At 42.3% G+C, this 22,562-nt stretch overlaps 1 protein-coding gene across 3 annotated transcripts in view; it reads right to left on the reverse strand.

Moving 5' to 3' along the window:
- adgrl1a (adhesion G protein-coupled receptor L1a) overlaps positions 1-22,562 on the reverse strand; it is a 163,350-nt gene that overhangs the window by 58,077 nt on the left and 82,711 nt on the right. For all 3 annotated transcript variants that reach the window (XM_085404183.1, XM_085404180.1, XM_085404181.1), the window contains one exon: positions 4,681-4,859. In XM_085404183.1, the coding sequence (XP_085260309.1) occupies positions 4,681-4,750 (70 nt within the window). In that variant the 5' untranslated portion in view covers positions 4,751-4,859. The remainder of the gene's footprint in view (positions 1-4,680; positions 4,860-22,562) is intronic.

The following is a 22,562-nucleotide window of genomic DNA, read 5'->3' on the forward strand; positions in this document are numbered from 1 at the left end:
GTATTTGTAATTACCAAATCCATTTTTGCTTCTGTAATAGGTATTCCACTATTACACACCAGGTCTTTAATCAAAGTGATATTTTTAATGCTAAAATGTAATTATTGCTGTTATCCATGAATTTTCAAATTTACTGTTTTACAAAAAAGCAGAAAAAATGTGAAGCACATTATGATTTTTTGATTAAGATGCCATTTTTTATTTGCATTCCTGAGATGAAAATTTGTCTTAGTGACTGAATGTTACACTTACACAGATGTCCAATGTGTTATTTGCCAAATAAATAAATAAATAAATAGAAAGGTAAATATATAGGTTTTTGACAGATTTCTAAAACATGTTTTTTGTTTTTTGACAGGCTATTTAACAAGTGTGTTAAACACACACGCACACACACACACACACACACACACACACACACACACACACACACACACACACACACACACACACACACACACACACACACACACACACACACACACACAGATATATATTCTTCATTTCATGTCTCAGATCTCTATCCACAAAGATGTGCAGTGAGTGCTTAAATATGACCATAAAAATAGCGAGTGGGTACTGTACTACATATGAGCAAGAACATACAAACCACTATGATAATTGTAGTGACACTTGAAGTAAAGCAAAAGGAAGAGCTAATACATTTTTGTCACAGCAGTAGATCACTTTCTTCAAATCTTTGAGGTAGAGCGCTGACTTTGGTGAGTGATGCACTTTCTCAGCGCCTTTGTAGTTCTAAAAGTATTTATGAATGCAAATTAATTGCATTCAGAATTAATTTCAACAAGGAAAGGATCTTTACTATGTTCCCGTCATGGACTCATTTAAATGCAACTGAATCTAATCAACTAATTCAGTGATTTAGTTCAACTAATTCAGCTTCAGTGCTCTGCTTGACATATACTCAAGCGAAAAGTGTAGAGCTGTGAGTTAACAAAATGAAGGGAATAAGGAAATACAAAATGCTGCTTGTGAAGCCTCAAAGTTACATGCTGTTTAGGAAAGTACACGGCGACAAAAAGCTATGTGTTAGTAGCACTCTTTTATTGCCTCCTCTAAAGATATTATTGGCATAAGCCTGTCAGAGTCAGCTCTTATGAATTTATGAGTAGGTCACTGTTTTAAAATGACAATTTTAATATTTCTGCAGGACTGAAAGACGTGTCTTTAACTGTGCAAATTCAATATTGGATTTTAAGACCCTCACTCACTCATTTTTTTTTAAATCTTTGCTCCCACTTTTAAATTTAGGATATGGCAACATTTGGACCTGGAAAAAACTGTCAGCTCAGACATTTTAAAAAAAGCATCTGTCTTGCAACAGCATAGTGAATTCTTTATGTAGCCCTCCATTACGGCTGTGCGATATGACCAAAAGCTCATATCCATATCATATAAGACATGTATCCTCCTGATAACGATATAAATCACAAAAATTTAACATTTTCTGTAAATTCTGTGAATCTCGGCTCGACTTGCGTGAAGTGTTTCCAGCTGGGCGTCGTGTACCTGGAGTCGAGTGTTTTAACGATGTATGAAACGATACATTTTTAGACATAAGTTGTAACGTATATAAGTATTAATTACAACGCGTGCTGCGGGGAAAAGCCTGTTCTAACATTTGAGTCTAAGGTTTATTTTTTAGCACCTGACGGCTCTTTTTTTGCTTCTCATCCGTAAATACTCTGCATACTCTTTCACGTGATTCAGTTTATTTTGAAAAGTCTCAACAGGATCTTGAGCTTTATTGTGAAAGGTTTATGTGGAAAATAAACAAGCGGACACGCGATGGCTTTACCGTCTTGTTGCTAAGCACAACGCATAAAAACAGGCGCTTGTGTGTGGTTATATTAAATATAAGAGAAAGAGAGAACTTTAAGAAATTAATATAGCCACTACAGTGACCATCAAAACGATGAAAAAATATTGCCGTAAACAGTTTATTTTGCGACACCACGAAACAAACAATAGATGTTTTTATATCGTCGTCCGATATATATCGTTATATCGAACAGCCCTACTCTCCATGGAACAAAAAAAACAAAACAAAACACCGAGCCCTGCATTACAGAAAGCAAAAGCATACACTGAGAACAGTCCCCATTCAAACATTGTGTCACCCTTGGAGAACAGTCGAGAGACTAAGCACTTTGTTGAGAAGATGTGTAAAAACAGCTAGTCCCCTATCCTTAAATAATAGCTACTGTTCAGGGGAAAAGGCAGGGAAGGAAAAAAAGCCAGGCAGAGGAGGGGAAGACAGATAAAAATGTCTGCGTGTGCACTAAAGGACCAGGGGCCTTTCCACACGACTGATCTGAGAGCAAAGGCTTAAATACAGGGGAGATGAGAACAGATTCAACCAGTCAGCTGGCACTGCCATCCTGGTATGAGTGGCACACACAAACACACACACGCACACATACACACAAAAAGGCTCATACGCACATCTATCTGGATATGTCAGCACTCTCACATAAACACAAAGATCCATACAGACTCTCGCATGCACACATCACCATGCACTCATGGACATACAGGCACATTATGCACTATACTGTATGCTTGCAAATTCATACCCATCACATTGCAGACTGAAAGGACCTACAAATAGCCTTGTAATGGTCTTCCTGCCACCACTGGTGCACATAAATACGAATACACATGCACACAGCAACGCTTTACACTGTGCTAAATGAAAGTTCTGTGTCAGGGCTTCATCACGTACAGCGCAGCTGCCTGCAATGCCTGCCACATTAAGCAAGCCTAATGGGCTTTCAGATCAGCAGCACTATGTATGAAGGGTGGTACATTCTCAAGCATTCTGTGGAATCAGCGGGACATTCTGTTTGTCAAGGTACGCATGTCAGGCTGTCAGGGAGACTGCCGGGACAAAGGGGTGGAGGGATTTTCTATATGCCAGTATGATTATGACTTTATTTGCTTGTGTTAGTATGAGTTTGTATTCACAGATGAAAATATTGTCTTTTGTCTCACGCAGCCATTGGATTTCAAAGACAAATGAAAAACTGCACAGTGATTTAAGGGGATAAATATTCACTATGTGAGGCGTACGTGTACAAAGCTCATGCTGGTTAAGAACATTTGCACTAAAGAGCTACTTCCAGAGTAGAATAAATGGGTGTGTGTTAAGGGTAAATATTAGAATGTGCAGCCAGGAGCAGAGTGAGGTTAAAGCATCGCAGATTAGTCGGGACACGGAGGAAGAGCAGGGAGTACACATTAGACTGTGAAGCCATGTGTGATGATCATGCAGGTTTCCAAATGAGCTTTGATTAGTCTAAGAGGGATTTCAGCACATCTCATCACATCAAAACCCTGCGCTCTTCCTTTAAATTCCACTTCCCTTGTTCTCCTTTCTTTTTCTCTCCTGCTCCTCTGGTCACACTATAAAAGAGAGAATGAATTTCAGCCAAAATTTGACTGCCAAAATTATGTGCACCAAAACAGTGTGGGTGAACATGAGCCAATGTAAATGTGCAATGTGCCTGATTCCAATAGAAAAAAAATCTTCTTAATTTCATCCAACCAAATGTTCTGTCTGTGCGCTGATAGTGATTGTGACTGATTATTGCTGTATTATTACTATTCCCGAAGTGCCAGGTCATGCAGATAGGTGGAGGCTTATTTTCATACAAATATATACACCCACAAGTAAAACACAAAGCAACATGATGCCAGTGGCCTAATGGAACACAACATGGGCCACACAGATCTGATGCAACCAAAGGAGAAAAAAGAATAGCTTCTCAAATTAGAGCCACACCTGTCCAATCATAGCTTTCACTGGGGAACTGTTAAATCCAATATTGATATCAGCACTAATATGAAAACACACCTTACTGTTCCCCACTTTCTTCATCGCTAGCTCCTCCCTGCGGTAACCATGTGTCCTTAAGCTCCTCCTCTTCATTCTGGCTGTCCATCACCCAGCGGCTCATTGGCACAGAGTTGACGGAGAACATACAGCAGATGGTGTGCTGCTGTCTGTGTGGCAGGCCACTAGCAGGACACCCAGCAGCCCCTCCTTTCCCCCCTCGGCCCGCTGCCTACCCCTGCAATTCCCGTTCCTTCCCTCATACATATCTTCCAACAAATACACAACACCCTCCAGCATCACTTCATCCCATCCAGGTCACCTGCTGCCAAGCTTACAACAGCTAGCGCACATGCGACACAAAACGAAACATCTTATGGTACATGGCACATTCAAGGAGGTCACACATATGGCACCATTACATGCACGGATTCCCCCTTATTCTCTTGCCACGCTCCAACTAACATCAAGATGACAAGAAATTTTATTGACATTCTCACATCCACCTTGCTCAGACACTCTCTCTCTCTGTCTCCTGTAGAGAGAGTTCAGTTAATGAAGTGCAGCTTTTCTAGCCTGGTCAGCAAGTCAATACACTTACAACCTTCATCACATGTATAAATATTGCATCCTCATTTGCAGTAACCTCAGGCCAGGCCGGCTACAAGTAACGGTGAAACCAACAGAAGCTTACGGTGTGTAAAACAGTCTAAGCTGGCTCGTTGAGTTAAAACAGAATCTTAACGCATAAATTCTGAATCCAGATGCACACATGTGCACTCGTCATGATATAGACAACACTAGAGAATTTTAATATTACATACCCTGTGAGGATGGAGCAATGTTGCTGGAAGCCACAGCACAAGTGAAGACGATCCAGACTGCAAGAGCCATGCTTGAGGCTGAGAAGTGTAAGGAACTGGTCTAGGTGGTCAGAGGTGGTCAGCAGGCACAGGTGAGTTGGGGGGCACTTCCTCAGCTTACACCCACTTTGAGGGTGAACCTGCAGGCAAAGGGGAAAGAAAAAACACGGAATTAGGAGCCTCTTTAAATTCTGTATGTGCATACGTCAAGAAAAAGGAAATTATTTTTTCTTCTCTGTACAGCATTTAAATGAGAGAAGAGGAGAGGAGAGGAGAGGAGAGGAGAGGAGAGGAGAGGAGAGGAGAGAGGCTCCCCCTGTGGTGGTCAGGTAGAATGATCAGTTGGGAAATCGGAGGCCATTTTGTGCAAGATGGCTTGGCAACAGCTGTTGCCACTACCAGCTCATCACTCTCAAGTGTTTGGACGCTTGATTGAATCAGACTTGCTACATATGTTTTGGGGCTGTTAACAGAGTTATTTTCACGTGAAAAATGCATGTCTTCTCTATGTGTGCGTGTGTTTGTGTTTGCAGGCGTACATACAAATCGAGACAGTGAAAAGCGGTGACTCAGTCAGCGGTGCTGCGGGGCTCACACATCTCATTTGCCTAATGAAATAAATCACAATCTGGAACTTGAGCTCTGATTTTTTGACAGTGGAGTCTGCTCTGCCCCTTCAGGGGCTAGAAGGCAGAGAACAGTAAAGATGGTATCGTTATAGCTAACACTGCTCCTGCTGAGTTTGCTGATGGAGCAGACAGATTGGTCTACATCTCTTTGTGTTGTATGAGTGTTTGTTTGTTTTAGTGGGGAGCCGGTTGCTTTGTCTTATTTCATTTACTGCATGATACACACACATGCTCTCTCACACACACGCTGGGATACTGTATGGAGCTTTTATTGACTCCATTCATTTTCTGTGCTCTATACCAGTTTCAACTAACCTACAGTCAGCACTTCACTCTTGCTACCAATCAGCCACATAACATAACGCATGCTGAATATTATTTAAGTCCACTCAAGAACACCACCAGAATACACACTTGTGACTTATCAGGGTCTGGATACAAGATATGTCTGCAGTATGTGGCATTGGGGCTCTAGTAGATTTGGGGACATCATGGATGGCTTTGCTCCATGGTATGGTCTGTTGAGTTTGGATTTGGGATCAGTGCTTTGGCTTTTCTGGTTGTATTTCTTGGGTTTCCTCAGGCACTTTTTTGCAGTATGAGTGCATTTTCCAGCTTGGTGGTGCCAACACCATGAGCAGGATGCTTTGCTCAATTTTTTTTAGCTTTCTGGGATGTGTCAATGTAACATTCAGATGTAGAGCATCAACTTTTCCGTTCACTTTGGCTTTCAACAGTTTTAATGTTGTGGTCGATGGTCTATTGTGACAGTTTTAGCTCCACATATTTGTGTGAGATAAAAAAAAACGAATCCTAATCTAGAGCCAAACTTTCCAAATGCAAGAAAATAAATCTCGCTTAATCACACACAAAAGATCAAACATAAAAATGCATGATTGTGATAAATCTTTAAGATGACAGATTTAGTGCATATTGCAGACTATGTGACATCCTCAAATAGTTCAGAGAAATTTTTATCATACTATGTGTATATCTGTACAAAAATAAATGTAATCCTAATCTTGATTATAAACCTGAACTTAGAATACAAAACAGACAGTTGGGATTATAAAAGTCCCTGCATTTTTCATTTATCAAAGCTTTTCATCCTGCTAAATATGTCAACACACACAACATCACGCAGGCATGGCAGTGCTTTTCATCTGGTAGCAAAGACGGCAGGGCGTGAGCGGCTTCGCCCCTCTCTTTATCATCGCTGATTTGGTTTTTCCTTCGACCTCTCCAGCCCCGCCTCTTTGTGACCTTCTCTGATATTTAACCTCTTCCCCAGTGGCAATGCAGGCCCACAACCTGCCCGGGTGTCGCTGCATGGATTAGTATGTTGGATATCGCAGAGTACAAGCAAGGCAGAGAGAGAGAGATGCAGAGAGCAAATAGCAAAGAGGGAGAGAGAATAAAAGCAGAACTGAGTGGCAAGCACATTCACAGCAGCTGTTCTTTGCACCAGCGTTTATTTCTATCATACACTGTATGCACAACACACAGACACACACACACAACCTCTGAACTAATGCAGCTTGTGCCTTAATTTGAGTGTTGTGTGACCACCCTCTATGATCAGCAGTTGAGAGAAAAGGACATGCTCAGAGGGAGGGCAGGAGGGACAAAGAAAAAGTAGAAGAGCAGTAAACAAACAGCAATAGACATGCAATGTACTACTCAGCTCCACAGCTCTCACGGCATTTACTCTCAAGCTATCCCGCAGCCCCCACCTCATCCCCAATCTCGCTTTATCATTGATGGTCAAAAAGTGATTCCATTCAGTGCAATGACACGCATTTGTTTTTCCTACCAACATTTGTGCTTCAGTGTAAGAAAAATCTGTCTTTTCTCCTGTTTCTTTTGATTGTGCTTCTTTCTGTGCTTTTCAACAATAGCTCTCCTGTGGTCTCTGAAGAGGGCCGGGTAAAGAGAGCAAGGAGGGAGGCAAGGCTGGTGATTGAGGGAGAGAAGGAGAGAGAGAGGGAGCTGGGTGGATAAATTGGTTTTATTTTGTGACAAAAAAGAAAGCTGGCATTATGAAATGTTCATTTTCAGTGTGATGGGGAGGGAGAATGGAAGGAATAAAGGAAGAATGCAAGGCCAAAGTGAATGAAATGAGACAAAAAGAGATGACAAAACAAAGGAATGAGGTGATCAAGAAATGAAAAGAGAGGAAGCATCACACAGACCGAGTAACTAACAAATAAAGAACAAAAAGAGAAAGGGAAGTGAAGGATGACTTTCTGTACAGGGAGAATAAATTCTAGAGAATGGGAGGGGAAACAGCTGAAAATAGCCAAGTGAGAACAGCAAAAGGAATAGTAAAAATGGACGAGTAAAGGCAAAAGGGAAAGTATTTCTTCTGCTTGTGTCTATGAGTCAGCGTGCCTCTGGGTGGAAGAAGGTTAGGACTCTTTGGAGGGTGTGAGATGGGTGTCTTCTCTCTTTGTGCTCTCCCTACTTGGAGGATGTTACATGCCTGAGGCCAAAGCCTGCCCTTTTGCACTGATCACATCCACCATTATTATCATCACTGTTTCTCTTCTAATAGAGCAGAACATCATATCCCTGTGAGACTGGAACCCACAAAAAGCGAGAGTGGACGGCAATTTCAGAGCACTGGTGTAAAGGTGAGGAGGATGACGAATAAAGCAAAGCCGGGCAAATGGCGATCGCTTGTGTTAACACAAAGACAAACGCGGCAGATTTACATTTAAGTGCACAGATCTGCTATCTTGTTTCACATGCTACACTCTGTTTCTTTAGCTATTAATTTACAGGCCGCCTTGATCCAAAGCAAATAACCTCATTATCCACTTCTATTGGATCATTACGATAATCACCATGATCATTAGAATCTGTTTGCTATGGCAGACATGCTCATCAAGAACAGGGTGACACAAGTCCTTTCAGTGCAGAGTGGGGGAAATGTTAAAAGCTGTGTGTGTCTGTCACATGAACCATTCACGTTAACCCCATCACTCAAATCATTTCTGTGCAGAAGAAAGAGGCATTTAGTAACATTACCTGACCAGAATCAAGAGACAGAAGAACAAAGAGTTTACGTAGACAGTTTTTGCTGCATAATTAGAAAAGCTGGTGCAACTCTCAGAGCTGCTACAGCTTCAGGCTTTCTCTCTCCTGTTTTCTCCCACAAAAGGGAAGTTGATATCAAGGTGGAGGAGACAAGTATGATAAGTGTGAGTGAAATCACTTTCTGTGTGTGTGTGTGTGTGTGTGTGACTGGCCAACGCCTCGGCAGAAAGTTTTCCAACTCGATTGAACAAACGCTGCAGCTTTTAAAGCAAATTTTCTGAGGTTTCCAAAAATAGCTTGTACCCATAAAGTGTTCTGGGACCTCCTAACATCTTAATTAGCATTTCAGTGCATTCGAAAATGAGGTATGCTGAGAGAACAAGCCAAAATCATGCATGGCAATGGGGGGCGACGCGGGGATCACGATAACACAAACACAAATTTATTCAGCTGGGAAAACACTCGTGATTGATTTAAAGATTTGACAGTCATAAATTATGACGGTCAGTTTCTTCATGCAAAGAGAAGTCTTTCCATCTGATGATGAAGCACAAGCGCTTCCCGTGCTATTAGGATTGATGTTTATGCCTCAGATGCTTCAACAACAAATAGTTGGTTCAGTAGCAAAGCTCCCGCTATGAAGGAAATGATTGCCTCCTAGCAACCGACACAGCCGAGCGTGCGAAACTGAATGGCAATCACTCACTTACAAATCAGAAAGTGATGCAAACTGCTGCATTAAATATTTGTAATCAAGTAAAAATTCAGTTCAAAAAGACATGCGATTAAATTGGAATAAATTGAAAACAAATACATGTTGTATTTACTCTGCGCTGCTTGGGTTTGGCATCAGTCATGTCCAAGGCAGGCACTTCATTTCAGAGGAAAGTATTATTTGCGGAGGTTATCTATGCCGTATTGTGTATAGTATGATGAGATGGCAAAGAATGACAAAAACCTGTGCTTTGCCTGGGGGCCTCTAAGTAATTCTCCCTCTGACTCATTGGTGCCGAAGCTTTGTCACACTCGATACTCCTTTGTACTCTCTTGAGTTAGGCAAGAGGGAGCCATACAAGGAAGTGTAACAATAAATTAGGATGAGATGGAATTCATTAATTACTTCTTCACCTCCATAAAACTAATCACTCGCCAAAGTGAATATAATTATCCTACTTTTCCTTTCGAAATGTACCAGACATACCATGAAATATCATTACCGCCACCATCTGCAATCAAGCTTTGCTGAGTGGGAGTCTGTACTTCTACTGACAAATCTGTCTTCCAAGATGCTGAGGTATGACAGTCAAATTTAATGATTAAATGATTATCCAAATTAGCCCAATTGGTAAGTTGGACTTAACAGTTACATCTGCATGTCAAAATTAATAGAGAACATGCAATCATATCAATCTGGTACTGACAAAGAGTTTCTCTTAATTTTAGTGCTATTTAAATTGAATGGATTGAATTTTGCTTTATTGAGAAAAAGTGATTCGAAAGAAAAGGAAATCATGAAATTTTCATTTCATTTCATAAGAATTGTGGCATTTTCCACAAAGTACAATATGAGCTCGGTACACTTAACATCTGATAGCACCTTGAATAAACCGCTGCCCTCCCAACCTCTTCATTGTTATCCTCCAGTTGGGCCTATCGTTAATCTCCCTAATCCTTTTTGGTAAAGCTAGCATGCTAGCAACGACAACATAATAGCATTAGATATTATTCCTACACAACAACCTGATTTTATTGCATTTGCATTGATGCTGAGCAGCCCACTTGCTTGACCATAGTGAGAAATGATAGCCTCCTGTTATGTTAACACGAGAGCAGTAATTTAGGATGGATAATATTGTTAAGCTAGCAGCAGCTACAGAAGCACATTCAGGTCAGATCATCCCAACACCTCCATTTACTGGGGTAGGTCAGTTAAGGGCGAAGCTCTGGTGTGGTAGTATATTGCTGGCTGCAGCAGCAGGGCTGTTTATATAATGACACCATTGTGCCGTCTGTGTGCAGATGGAACATCAGAGCTCTTGTAATGGCCTGTGTATTAGGGCCAATGTGTTTGATTACTGACTCAGGGAGAGCAGGGATAGGCTGTGTAGTCAACAGGGAATAAGACTCTCTCCAAAAGAGCAACCCAGTGAAGAAAGACCTATTTGAAGAAACAGAAGGAAAGAGGGAAGAGACAAAAAACAGGGGGAGACTTTAATGGAAGTGTGCTTTAAGGGAATGCAAATGAGACAAGGGAATCTGCAGAGCTGCAGAACACAGTGGAGAGATATCAAACATGGCTAGTGTGGCTGCCAAAGAGGTAAAGGCAAAGGGAATGGGGAGTGAGAAAAAAAAGAGCCATTCTCACTTTATTCAACAGACACTCCTCTACATTATTTCCTGCTTCAGTATCAGCCCTTGGATGTAACTCTCCACAAACCCCAACCCACACACCTCCTCATCTCTAGAGTATATGCTTTGACTATTAATATTATTTCTCCAACAGTAGTAGTTGTTTAAAAAGTCACAGTACCTATAAAGCAGTCAGTAAGAGTCCAATATTCCTGAGGGACAGCTGTACATGCTAACCAGAGTACATGAATACCTGAAGGGGGTCGACTGTGTGCGATAACAGTGCAGCATCTGTGAATGAGCGATAGAGATAGGCTGCTGCTAGCCACCGAGTCAGTCTGTTCGTCAACACTGACACCGCGCTGAAGAGAAGCATGCTCCCAGCCTGGTCTTCAGTGTCTCCAGTGTGGCCTGTGATTTATTGTGGCTGTGGAGAGCTTGTCACTGTTCATTATTACTGATGCAACAGGAGGCAATGCCACTACCCATCAATGCTTGCCCTGTGATGCCTGCCATGGCTGCCAGAGGAAGTGACCTTAGCACCCACCTGTCTTCTCACACAAATATTGGTTGCAGCCAAAGTCTAATGAGCTCTAATATCTTACGGGGATTAAACCCTTGACCCAGTTTGGCATCCATCCCTTAACCAATGTTAACCATTTCAAAAATATTTATTCAGCTTTATTCAGTCAATTTCGCACCAAACAAATGGCAAAGCCTTATTTTATACAACACATAACTTTATCTTGTTTCTAATGGGGGGTTTTTTCCTTCCCCATTCTTCCTAACCTCACAGTCAGATTAGATATACTCACTATCTGTCAACCTGCGCTGTCAACTTTGTCAGCGTGAGTTGCACTGCAAATCAATGAAATGAAATGAATAATTCACTATGACCATTAAGTCTAAACAAAAAGAGTGATAACTGCCGGCTCCGACATTAATCTTATGAGCCACCAACAATGGATTATGATATAACATGATAATGTTATGAAATTGTACTCTCTAGTGACGCTCCATCCCACCCTTTTCACCGAGCTGTTCCCAGATGTCACTTGGCTGTGACTGGCAGGTTGCCACCCCAAGTGCCTGTGCACCGCCAGGCCCAGCTAGATCCATCTTCATTAAGGACAAAAGCGCTGTGAGTTGTGTGTGTTATTATCAGTGCCTATTAATCTGAAAGCTCCAACAAGGCAATCCCCGTCTCACTGTTGCACTACAGTTCACAACAGCAAAGCACATGGAATGAAGAAGCACACTATGGATGCAAACCAGACACACTGAGAGTGTGAGTGTCATCGCTAGCCAGAGCTCGCTCTCTCTAAAAGTAACAATGATAACAGACTTAAACAATTTGTAGATATTGTGTAGACAACACAAAGTGAGGTGGGAAAAAATGAATTCATAGCTGTTTAGCTACCTTTGGGATTCACCCGAGGCAAACTGTAGACACCACGTCCCAAGTGCTGGTTTATGCTAAGATGCACATAGTCAGGGCTCGGAGCACTTGCACACATGTTCGCACACATGCACACAATCACACATGTACACACACTGAAGAGCCCACCGGGGCACCACATGTGATGTTGACCCAGTTTAGATCTGTGGCACAAAGTAGAGCAGGGATTCAGAACAAAAAGAGACAGTGACATTTAAAAATAGGTTGACATTCTTTTCATCTCATTGCTGAGGCCCATACAATGGAAGTATCCATCTTTTGTGTCAGTGGCACTATCCACTAATTATTCCGTTACATCTTCAACCTGCCACTTTAGAGACCGACATTCTTTACACGGGCATCAGTTTGGGTTGAATGAAGCTAGTTAGTCAGAAAGGCCTACTAAAATCTACGAATGTACGCATTTTATTGGGAAAAGGCAATTATTTGTTACAGATGAACTATTTGAATCATTTCCAATGAAGTCTGTGGAGGACTGTGATCACAGGGTGAGTAATGAAAAGTACCAACATTTTGTTTTTATAGATTTTTGTTTTGTACATTGTTGTACCGTGATTAGTTAACAAAAATTTGTGTTCAATTTTCCAGTCATCTTATGAGACGTTGTACTTCTATTTCTAAATATCTTTGAAAAAGCGCTGATGGTTTGAGTTTCTAACACAATAGCTCAAGAGTGCTGTTTTTAGCAGCCCTAATGTCTAATTCGCAGTCTCATACACACACACACACACACACACACACACACACACACACACACACACACACACACACACACACACACACACATAAAGACACGCAGCACTTCAGTGTGTTTTTTAGCTTTTCAAATGAGAGGACATTAATTAAACCTCAGATGATTACATCTGGACATTTATCACCACACTGCTTTCTCTCCTCATGATAGCCGAGAAGTAGATTAACTAGTTTATGCCAATTTAAATAAAACCAAAATTTAACTTGAACTGTACTCCCTTGCCCATCCATAGCTGTCTGGAGTTATCCAGAGAGATTATTCTGTTGTGGGTCACAGGACTAGAGTGCGGGTGTGTGTTATCCCAATGCAAACATATCTACCTTTTCCAAATGCATATGTCAGAGTGATTTGTATTGTGGAATGGGGTGAGTGTATGTTTATGTGTGTGTATGAGTGATGTATCTGATTTGATAGTACTGACCCCAATCTGCCTGCCAAGGTTATCCAGCTTAGGGATGTGCCGAGTGGGCATCAGGAGATTCTGACACAGCAGGCCTGACGGCCCCAATTTTAAAACATGGCTGTCAGTCAATTTCTTTCTTTTTCCCCCATCTCTTTGTACCTCTCTGTCTACACACACACACACACACACATATTTGAAGACATGGACACAGCACACCAGCGGTCTTCATAGCCACTTAGGAATAACTGAGTAGCATTCACGGGCATGTGCACAAACAAAAACACATGCATCCTATTCAACTAAATGTCAAGTTAATATGTACCTGTAAACTGAAAGAACTAAACTGGTGATCATTTTTTAAGAAACACTGCTAAATACAAGTGCTGCAAACAGACAAGGGGCACATTCATGTTTCTGACACATTCCCTTTCAATCAGACAAGTGCATGCATTCATGCTATGAGGTCCTTGAGGAGGAAAACGTGGTGGTGGTCTGATTATTAGACAGGACCTCTGGGAGAAACAGCCCAAAGCTTGGGGGTTCAGTCAATCCGGGCATAACAGGTGCTACTTTACACTGTCTGCTTCTGTTAATTATCAACAAAGCAGTGCTGGAAACATTTACCGGAATTCACACCAGGTGAACACCCATTAGTGCATGGAGAGTACCCAGAGGGTCTGTACAGACCACCTCTCCAACTACAAATCATGGAGTGAAACTAAGCAACTATACACACATGAACCCAGAAATTAGATGCTAGCGAAAGTACTGTTCAGTATCCACACTGTGTAATACCATTACTCTTATTGTCCAAATATCCTCAACCCACTGCATTCAGTCATCATTACTGTGCAATATTTAACACGTTTCCGTAACCTTTCCTAATCTTTGTTTATTCTTGAATATGTACATAGCGCTGCAAAACTGTGCACCTTACCCCCCCCCATCCACCCCTAATTTCTTTTACATGTCTGTGCTGGATAGGAATTGCTTTTAATCTCATTGTACATGCGAATAATGACAATAAAAATGCATTCTTCTCTAGTCAATTCAAACAACAGAACTGCAAACGCTGCTATGCACTCATAGCACATGCAGTGGTAGATTTCTGAGTTACGGACACTGGGCTAATGGTTACACCTAAACACAAAAACATTCACACACAAGAAGTCAGCTCTGTCTCTCTCCTCAGTTTCTTTTTTTCTTTTCAAATACTCATTTTTCCCTTCATCCCTTCCTGTCCCCGGAGGCCCGAGTACATCAGTTCATCGACACATTTCAGTCTGGTCGGTGGGCTCTATGGAGCCTCCTGTTTGATGCGACCTTTCTGCCCTTTCGTTCTGGGAGTCTCAGGCATCTGGTCACTCTGAATCATTCCCTCCGTCTGCTTTTGTTTGGGAAAAAAGGTTCGGCAGAGAAAGGGAACCAAGCGCATAAAGGGAGATGAATCAACAGACATCTCATGGCGCCTGCTATCCAAGTGAAGTATAGTACTGTTTGAACTCATCCACCTTATCACCCCTCCCCTTCCACCCATCTCCCTTCAACCTTACATTTCTCCCCCTCCACACACCGTAATCCCCCTGTTTTGTGCCTGCATGCTCCCGAATCCCTCACTGGTTCTCATCCTATTTTCACATCTCATCATCATATCCCAGTTTGCTTCATTCCCATAAATAATGAAAGAGATTCTGACTGGGTGAAAATAAATAACTCTGAGCCAATCAAGTGGGGACTTGCAGACATTCCACCAGATGCTTTCACCAAAGCGAGACAGAGCTTTGGTGGCTCATATAAGAGATGTGTGTAGGCTATGAGGCCACTGAAAGAAAAAGTAAATTATTCAGGTGGCATTCTATTTTGCAGCAAAGTCGCCTAAACCAGTCTACTTTTGCTCTGCTTAGAAGACTAGAGCATAAAAAACAACAAGAAACCAAAAAAAAAAAAAAAAAATTTTTTTTTTCACAAAGTGAAAAATTTAAAATGCAAATAGGCATTCACTGACAACAGCACTCAGTCATAAACTGAAACACCCTTAAAGATAACTAAACACATGCAAATGAGCTGATTAGCTAAATATGCAAATTAATTCATTATTTGTAGAAGGCATTTATATGTTAATTGACACATGGCTCACTGAGGATTAATTATTTATATACAGTATACATTAAGCATAGAATAATTTACTAAAATGCATGTAGATAAAAAGATAACAATTATGTGTCTTTATTCTCTTCTTTCTGATCTGACATATTGCACTGACCAAAAGTACAAATTGAGAAAAATCTCACTCTCATGTTCATGAAGCTGAACAGAGCTTCTACGAATACTCCAAAGCAGAACGCTTGCTTTGCATTCAGAGAGGATGGGCGTGGAGGGAGTGATGCTAGCTGTGAAGCTCTGTAGGTTTCTCTATTCTCCTTCTCTCTCCCCTTCTTTTCTTCTCTTTTTTTATTGTGTCTAATCCCCACTTTCTCTTGGCCCCTTTGACCTGTGCAGGTCTCACGTTTCTGGCTCTCGCAGCAAGCATCCAATCGATAGATGGATCTGACTTTACCCTGACTCAATAACCTTTCATGCACATCCTCTTCCTCTAAGGAGTGGATGCGCATGTGTGTGTTTGAGTGCGTGTGCCATTAGAGGAAGGCTCTGGGTCTGCATGTGCAAGTTTGTGCTTGCAAGGCATGGTTTTGGGCTTTTTTGGCAGAGTTGTTGATGTGTGTGTGCGTCTGTGTCTGCCAGCTTCAGTCTCTCACCCTAGGGCCTAGAAGTCACGGCAGTGTGAAAACAGATTGATTTCTCCCCTCCCACACACAAACAATTAACTACACAGCGCTCAATTAGACACACGCTGGAGACGCCTCCAGACAAGCCTTTGCCTTGACCTGGGATCTGTTTCCTGCACACCAACCTATAGTACTTCATTATGCCAACAAAGCATGAGAGGTGTGGAAGGTGATGGGAGCAACTGAGATGATAGTAGGAAGGCATTTATGTGCCTTGCTCGGGCAAAATTAGCTCCTCCTGTTGTGCATGGCATCTTCCTAGGATTATGTGTCCCAGCACAAAATGAGCCAAGATTATCTTTAATGATGTCAACGGTGTGCAGTTTCATTTTCACTGGTGTTCACACACTGCTCCACAGCTTGCGCTGCTAGCTGAGTAAGCGGAGTTAGGATGCTAATTTAAAGACAGGGGAATTCCAGTGGAGCGTGGAACTATCTGTATCAGCCGCCCCATGTCCACCTTTGGGACCAATATCCACGTAACACATGTTGATCATCCAGTAAAGGACAAACAAGGTTGTCATCCCTCCGTCAGCTTTCTGTCACTTTTCATTTTTCCAAGTGAAACACTCCAGTGAGCATGTCTTTCTCTGTATCCCTCTCCCTTTCTGTGAGCCAAGACATTTGTCAGAATTTCAACAGTGTCCACTGCTTGAGTAAATCGAGCTTTGTTTGTTGGCTGCCTAGAAAAACATGTCTATTGTCTACGTCTACTCAAGCAAACATAAAATATCTGCTATTTACCATCCTTAAATCTTATATTAAAGGGTGATTAATTCAACTCCGAATGCAATTAATGCCACATCACTGTTGGTTTTAAAAAAGATTATTACATCATCTATCATCATTTTAACACATGATCAAAATACCATCAAAATTCATTCAAAATTCAAATTAACCAAATTCATTATTACCCAATGAAGAAAAAGACATAAAAGAAAATTAAAATGCATTTCCCTTCATAAACATAAACAAAGAGTGGGACTCAGGGCATTATTTCCACAGATATCTTTCCACTGCCACATGGCCAAGTCATGCCATGCTTTGCATGTGTCATTCATAACACATGCTTGGACTAAAGGAGATAATATAATTCTGAGAGAATGCGTGTGTGTGTGTGTGTGTGTGTGTGTGTGTGTGTGTGTGTGTGTGTGTGTGTGTGTGTGTGTGTGTGTGTTTATGAAAGCCACAGCAAATGAAAGAGAGAGAGAGAACGAAACTGAGAATTCATAGGAGTACAAGCTCCAGTGAGTGTTAACATTTCTAATTATCTCACTGTCACGTCTGGAGGCTAAGAAGATAACACCTGAAGTCACCAGGGTGGAGAGCAGGCACACACACACACGCACATAGTACACAAATACTCACACACAGCCAGTCCCACAAGCTGATACACCTCCCACCTCCTGCACTTCCATGCAAGGCCTTCAGATTTGTCTCTCTCTGCATGATTGCCTCTACCTCGCACTCCTCTTTTTCTACTGTTCCCTAATTTTTTCTCCCTCTTTTTTTGCAGTCACACCCTCTGCGTGAAGTATAAAGTGAGGTCCAGCTTGCAGGCTCTCCCCTGTTTACCTACGTATACACTGATGTCAAGACGCTGCCTTTGCCTCACCCCTGCTGCCCATTTGCAGGCAAGGCCATCACTATACTGCACATTTGCACTGATGTTTATCCTTGTCATGCCCATTGAACATGGTTTAAATCCTGTGTTTGATATTAAATCCCATGCTATGGGGCTTGATGGTTACTCTACTGATCAAATAAGTACCAGTGGGAAGGCGGATGGATTTAACTGGTTTTAGTATGCACAACAGTCCATTCCGCCTCTGATCCTAGTGTACATCACAGCTGAGGGATTTGCATTCAACCCACAGAATAGTTTGTCCACTACCATTTCAATTTAAACCTGTTTTTTTTTTTTTTAAATATACAGAGACATAAGATTTGACTTCACAGTATAGCACTTCATTACTAGGTGTGCCATCATAGCCAACTTGCTACATTCTACAGCTTGCTTAAAGGTTGATAAAATATTCACAGACCAGTGTGTTACAGCAATATCTGGAGCTGTGAAGGTTTTTAAGGTCAGCTTTCACAGAGACCAGCTCTTGCCAGGCTGTCCTGTTTTGCCTACAGATCCTGTAGAAGGCCTTTTGGTAGTGACAGCCATTCTCCTGTGACTTCATTCTGTCACCCAGCCATCCGCCATCCCTTCCCTGCTAAATGCATGTAGTGTGAAAGCTGGCAACATTTCTACTGTATGCCTGGGTCAGGGTGACTCACTGAGTGCCAGAGATGTGGCTTTTGCTCTTTTAGACTGTTTAACATTATAAGGGCAAACGGAGAAGAGTCTTGAAATATTAATCACTTCAGAATTAACAGATCTGTCAATCACAACAGCTACAGTAAATTGCCCTTGTGGCCGTGCATGGGCTTCAGTGTCACTCTCAGCATTTGCAATGTGAAACAGAGACGGAAATGCCATATTTTCTCCACAAGACAAAGACATGTGTACTATGCTGTTCAACCACCAAAAAAATAGCTTGTACACAGGCCAACAATGCGTGTTTGTCAGTGCAGAAGCACAAATACATCACTTCCCAAAACAGCGTCCTCCTCAGCAGCAGAGTCCGCCAAACTCATGTCTCATAATCCAGTCTGCTGACGTTCACATAGCTATGTCCTGATGGTCTGAGCTGCAGCCCAACTAGCCAGTTCCACCAGCACAGAGGTCCAGTGTGATTCATGGCATTTCCCGCTCCCATGGAACCCAGATCTCTTTTGTTGTGACATCACAACCAGGGCCCTGATTGGTCACCAGATGTCTGCCCTGATTGGATTCTGGCCCAAACTGTGCCGACTGAATCACTGGCTCAGTGCTACTCTGGATGCTGATCCAGCCCACCTGCACTGCCCAACAAACACACACACACACACACACACACACACACACACACACACACACACACACACACACACACACACACACACACACAACCAGAACACTTGCACATGAGCAAAGATACAAGCGCACAACAAGTATGGGTGACATTCAATTAAAGATGTCCATTCATAAAAATAAGTCACTTAACTGCCAACAACTATATCTTGCTCCTTTCAATCTGTCTTTACCTTTTATATGTCTTGTCAATTGATTTTAAAGCACTCCTTTTTGAAGATTATGGCCCTTTAAAATCTAAGTGCCCTTGTTTAACTTAGCTTAAACGACTCTCCCTCTTTGCTTCGTGGGTTAGGCCTCATTTCAAGATTTCTGAGCACTGTCCTGGGAGACATAAAGCGTATGAGAAAGCAAGGGCATTGGGAGAGAGAGAGAGAGAAAGAGAGAGAGTGGTTTGCTGTGCTATGTGTCCATCTCTAAGTGTATCAAGGCTTTTACGCATGTATCTACTTTCGTTCACTGTCTCTGTTCGGCTACATGAAGCAATCAGCAACCCTTAAGTGCAGGCATTCTCTTTTAAATACAGTACAAATGGACGTTAGCTTCTACTTGAGCCTTGAGAAGCACTCCTGAAGCCTCTCTGATTGAGACATGAAACCAGAGCTCTCTTCTAGTCCCTCCTCTTCCTGCATACCCAAAGGGATGCCTGCAGCGCAGGTCTCTAAAGATACCCCTGGCACACACATCCTCACCAAACACAGCTCCCGGAGGACAGCTGCAGGCATTCTGCAGTGTCCATCCATACAACCCGACCACCGTTTCACATCTTCAGTCCCAGGGCTGCACACTTTTCAAACAGTGGCATTACTCTTGTTATTTATTCTGGTCCTTCAAAATCCTCATCAAAATTTCCCTTCTCTGTTGTTTCAATATCCTCTGTTTTCTTTATGCACTTTCCTGTTGTATCGCCCGGCTGATCAAACACTTGCATCTGCAGCTTTTTCAATCCCTCCAGAAGTGAGAGAGAGTGAAGCAACACCCTCTCAAAAGCCAAAAGGAAACAGAAGCACCAAATTTGGCAGAGGAACAGACCCCCTGCTGCACCTGTGCCCGTTCAGGCAGATCAGTATTTAGCTGAGCCCGCCTGCTGCCCCGGGGACAATGAGAAGGGATGGGAGGATGGACTGAGGATTTGAGAGGAAGACTTGGACACCATTCCCCACCCTCTGTGCCAGCGTTACAGGTCGAGTGGTCCAAATGTGTACTCGCTGGCGCTAACAGACAGCTGTTTGGTGAGCTGCCTTTGGGCCAGCCCCTCACAGACATGAATGTGAAGAGTAACACATTGAACATCTTGTCCAACATTGCCATTTCCTCTTTTTCTCTAGACATGAATAGAAAAAAAGTAGTGTAAAAGGGATCGCGCGTACAGGAAGGAATATAAATAAAATTATGGCCACAGTTAATCAGATGGTGGTAAATAACAGATGGTGTTTGACTTGAAATTGCTTCATGCAGAACGTAACAGAAACTGTTAGAGAGACCATTACTACCTTAACTTGTGCTAGAATGTAATATGTGCTTTGCAGATGTACTTAGATTGACATCACCTGTTTCTGCATTTTAGCACATGCAGGCACAGCCTGCAAGTTTGTTCCCCAAGGTTGTCATTCCAACAAAACAAGCTTTAAAATTCAGAGAGAGACTGTCCGCCCTGGTGCCAAACACTCCCTTACCCCCTCCCCTGTTATATTTAAGAAAGCTGTTGATCACACCTGTTCCCGCTTCATCCTCAGATGTGGGAATCACGATGAAGGGAATATCACTGAATGTGTTATCTGCTTAGGAGCTGTGACGCTGTGTTTCTATGGTAACACTCCACCCGGTATTACAGTCATTTTGTTATCTTTTCTTTTACTGCCAGCTATTCTCCAAAAACAGCCTAGGCCCTGCAAAAAGGGCCAACAGGAGTGCTTTGTGAAAAGCTAGCCAAGAAGAGAAAGCCAGTTCCATGTAGGCAACTGATTTTGTTTTCTGTCTGTAGATTTTCCCAAACTTACCTTTCTCACATTCTCATGTTCCCTACGTAGTTATCATGGGAACATGAAAAAGTTGTGGGCTTTTCCTGAGCTGTTCAATACCCATGTTTAGAGCACATTATTCACAGAGGAAGACTTAATTCATGAATCCATTCCGCTATTGGCTAAGAGCTATCTTTACCTAATTATGCACAAAACAGACATTCATCAGACTGGCATTTGTTTGTGCCTGTGTTTCCTCTTGAATAAATGAACATAACAGCCTGTGGTGAGGAAGTAACACCCTCCCCCCAAGAGCCTGGTGTCCTACAGGGACGTCGATCTGCATGGTGACAAACTGTTGGTCTGATCGGTACAGCCCATTATTGATTGCTCACTGATGATCAATTTCTCCTACTTTTCAGTATCATTATTGCAACAAATACCATTAATGAGGAATGGTGTGCCTATTATCCTGTCCCATAGATATATAGTCTTACTCACACACCTTTAAATTTTCCACTCAAATACATTGTATGTTCTGAGGCTTACACACACAAAGAGAAAGAAAAAGGCAAGAATCTTGTGGAGTCTGTGGAAGAATGATAAACTTGACCTCATACCACACAAGGGGAGTGTGTAGAAAACAATGGAGAGCAACACAAGGAGAGGAAAGATGAGAAGGGATGTTAGAGAACATACACTCACCATATCACTCTTTCCCTCTTTCCTGGGGCTCTTGGGCTTTGGAAAAGAGGGGAGAAGGAGAAAGAGCTGACCAATCTCCAAGGAAACAAAGGACTTAAGGGTAGTGGGGGCAAAGTTAAAAGGCAAACCTGAGCATAGACAACGAAAGCAACTTTCCTTTCTGTATGACTCCGCCAAGGATTATAAACATATATAAGGAGGCATACTAGGGAAGTAAAACTGAGTAATGGAGACATGGGGAGAAAAACAAGAGAGACAGCAGCACAGAGGGAAGCCTGATGGGAAAAGACAAAGAGGAGGAGAGGGAGGGAGGGATGAGGATAGAGATTGAGCACATAAGAGAGTTGTAATTTGCCTAACGAAAGAAGAGAGTGACAGATAGTGGAAAATGAGTATGTTGAGAGGAGGAGAAAATGATGGGCTAGTGAACATGTTGGTGAGTCGCAATAGGTTGAAGGAGAAACAGCACACAGATGAAAGGGAAGAAGGTCAGAGATGCAAATGTAGGGGGAAACGGAGAGAAAGAAAGTGAGAAAACTCGTCTCTGGGCGTCAAACTCAAAGGGTGGGGGGGGATGAAAGCTGATGAAGATGGAGGCATCTTGGGTGCGGAGACTGGTCTTTAATCAAAATGTTTTTTAATTAATTTTACAATTAAGGCACTGCTCGTTAGCTTTGGCGCACGTAAGGAATGACACCGCAGTGTTACGCGTGTCATTAATATAATGATGACAGATCGGCGCTCCAGTGGGACCGCCTCTGCTCTGTGACAGCTGGGTCCTCCAAACACTGTCACC

This window comes from Rhamphochromis longiceps, linkage group LG4 (assembly GCF_057381845.1).
Source record: "Rhamphochromis longiceps isolate RC_006_pf linkage group LG4, R_longiceps_female_GT1.1, whole genome shotgun sequence".
Classification (NCBI taxonomy): Eukaryota; Metazoa; Chordata; class Actinopteri; order Cichliformes; family Cichlidae; genus Rhamphochromis; species Rhamphochromis longiceps.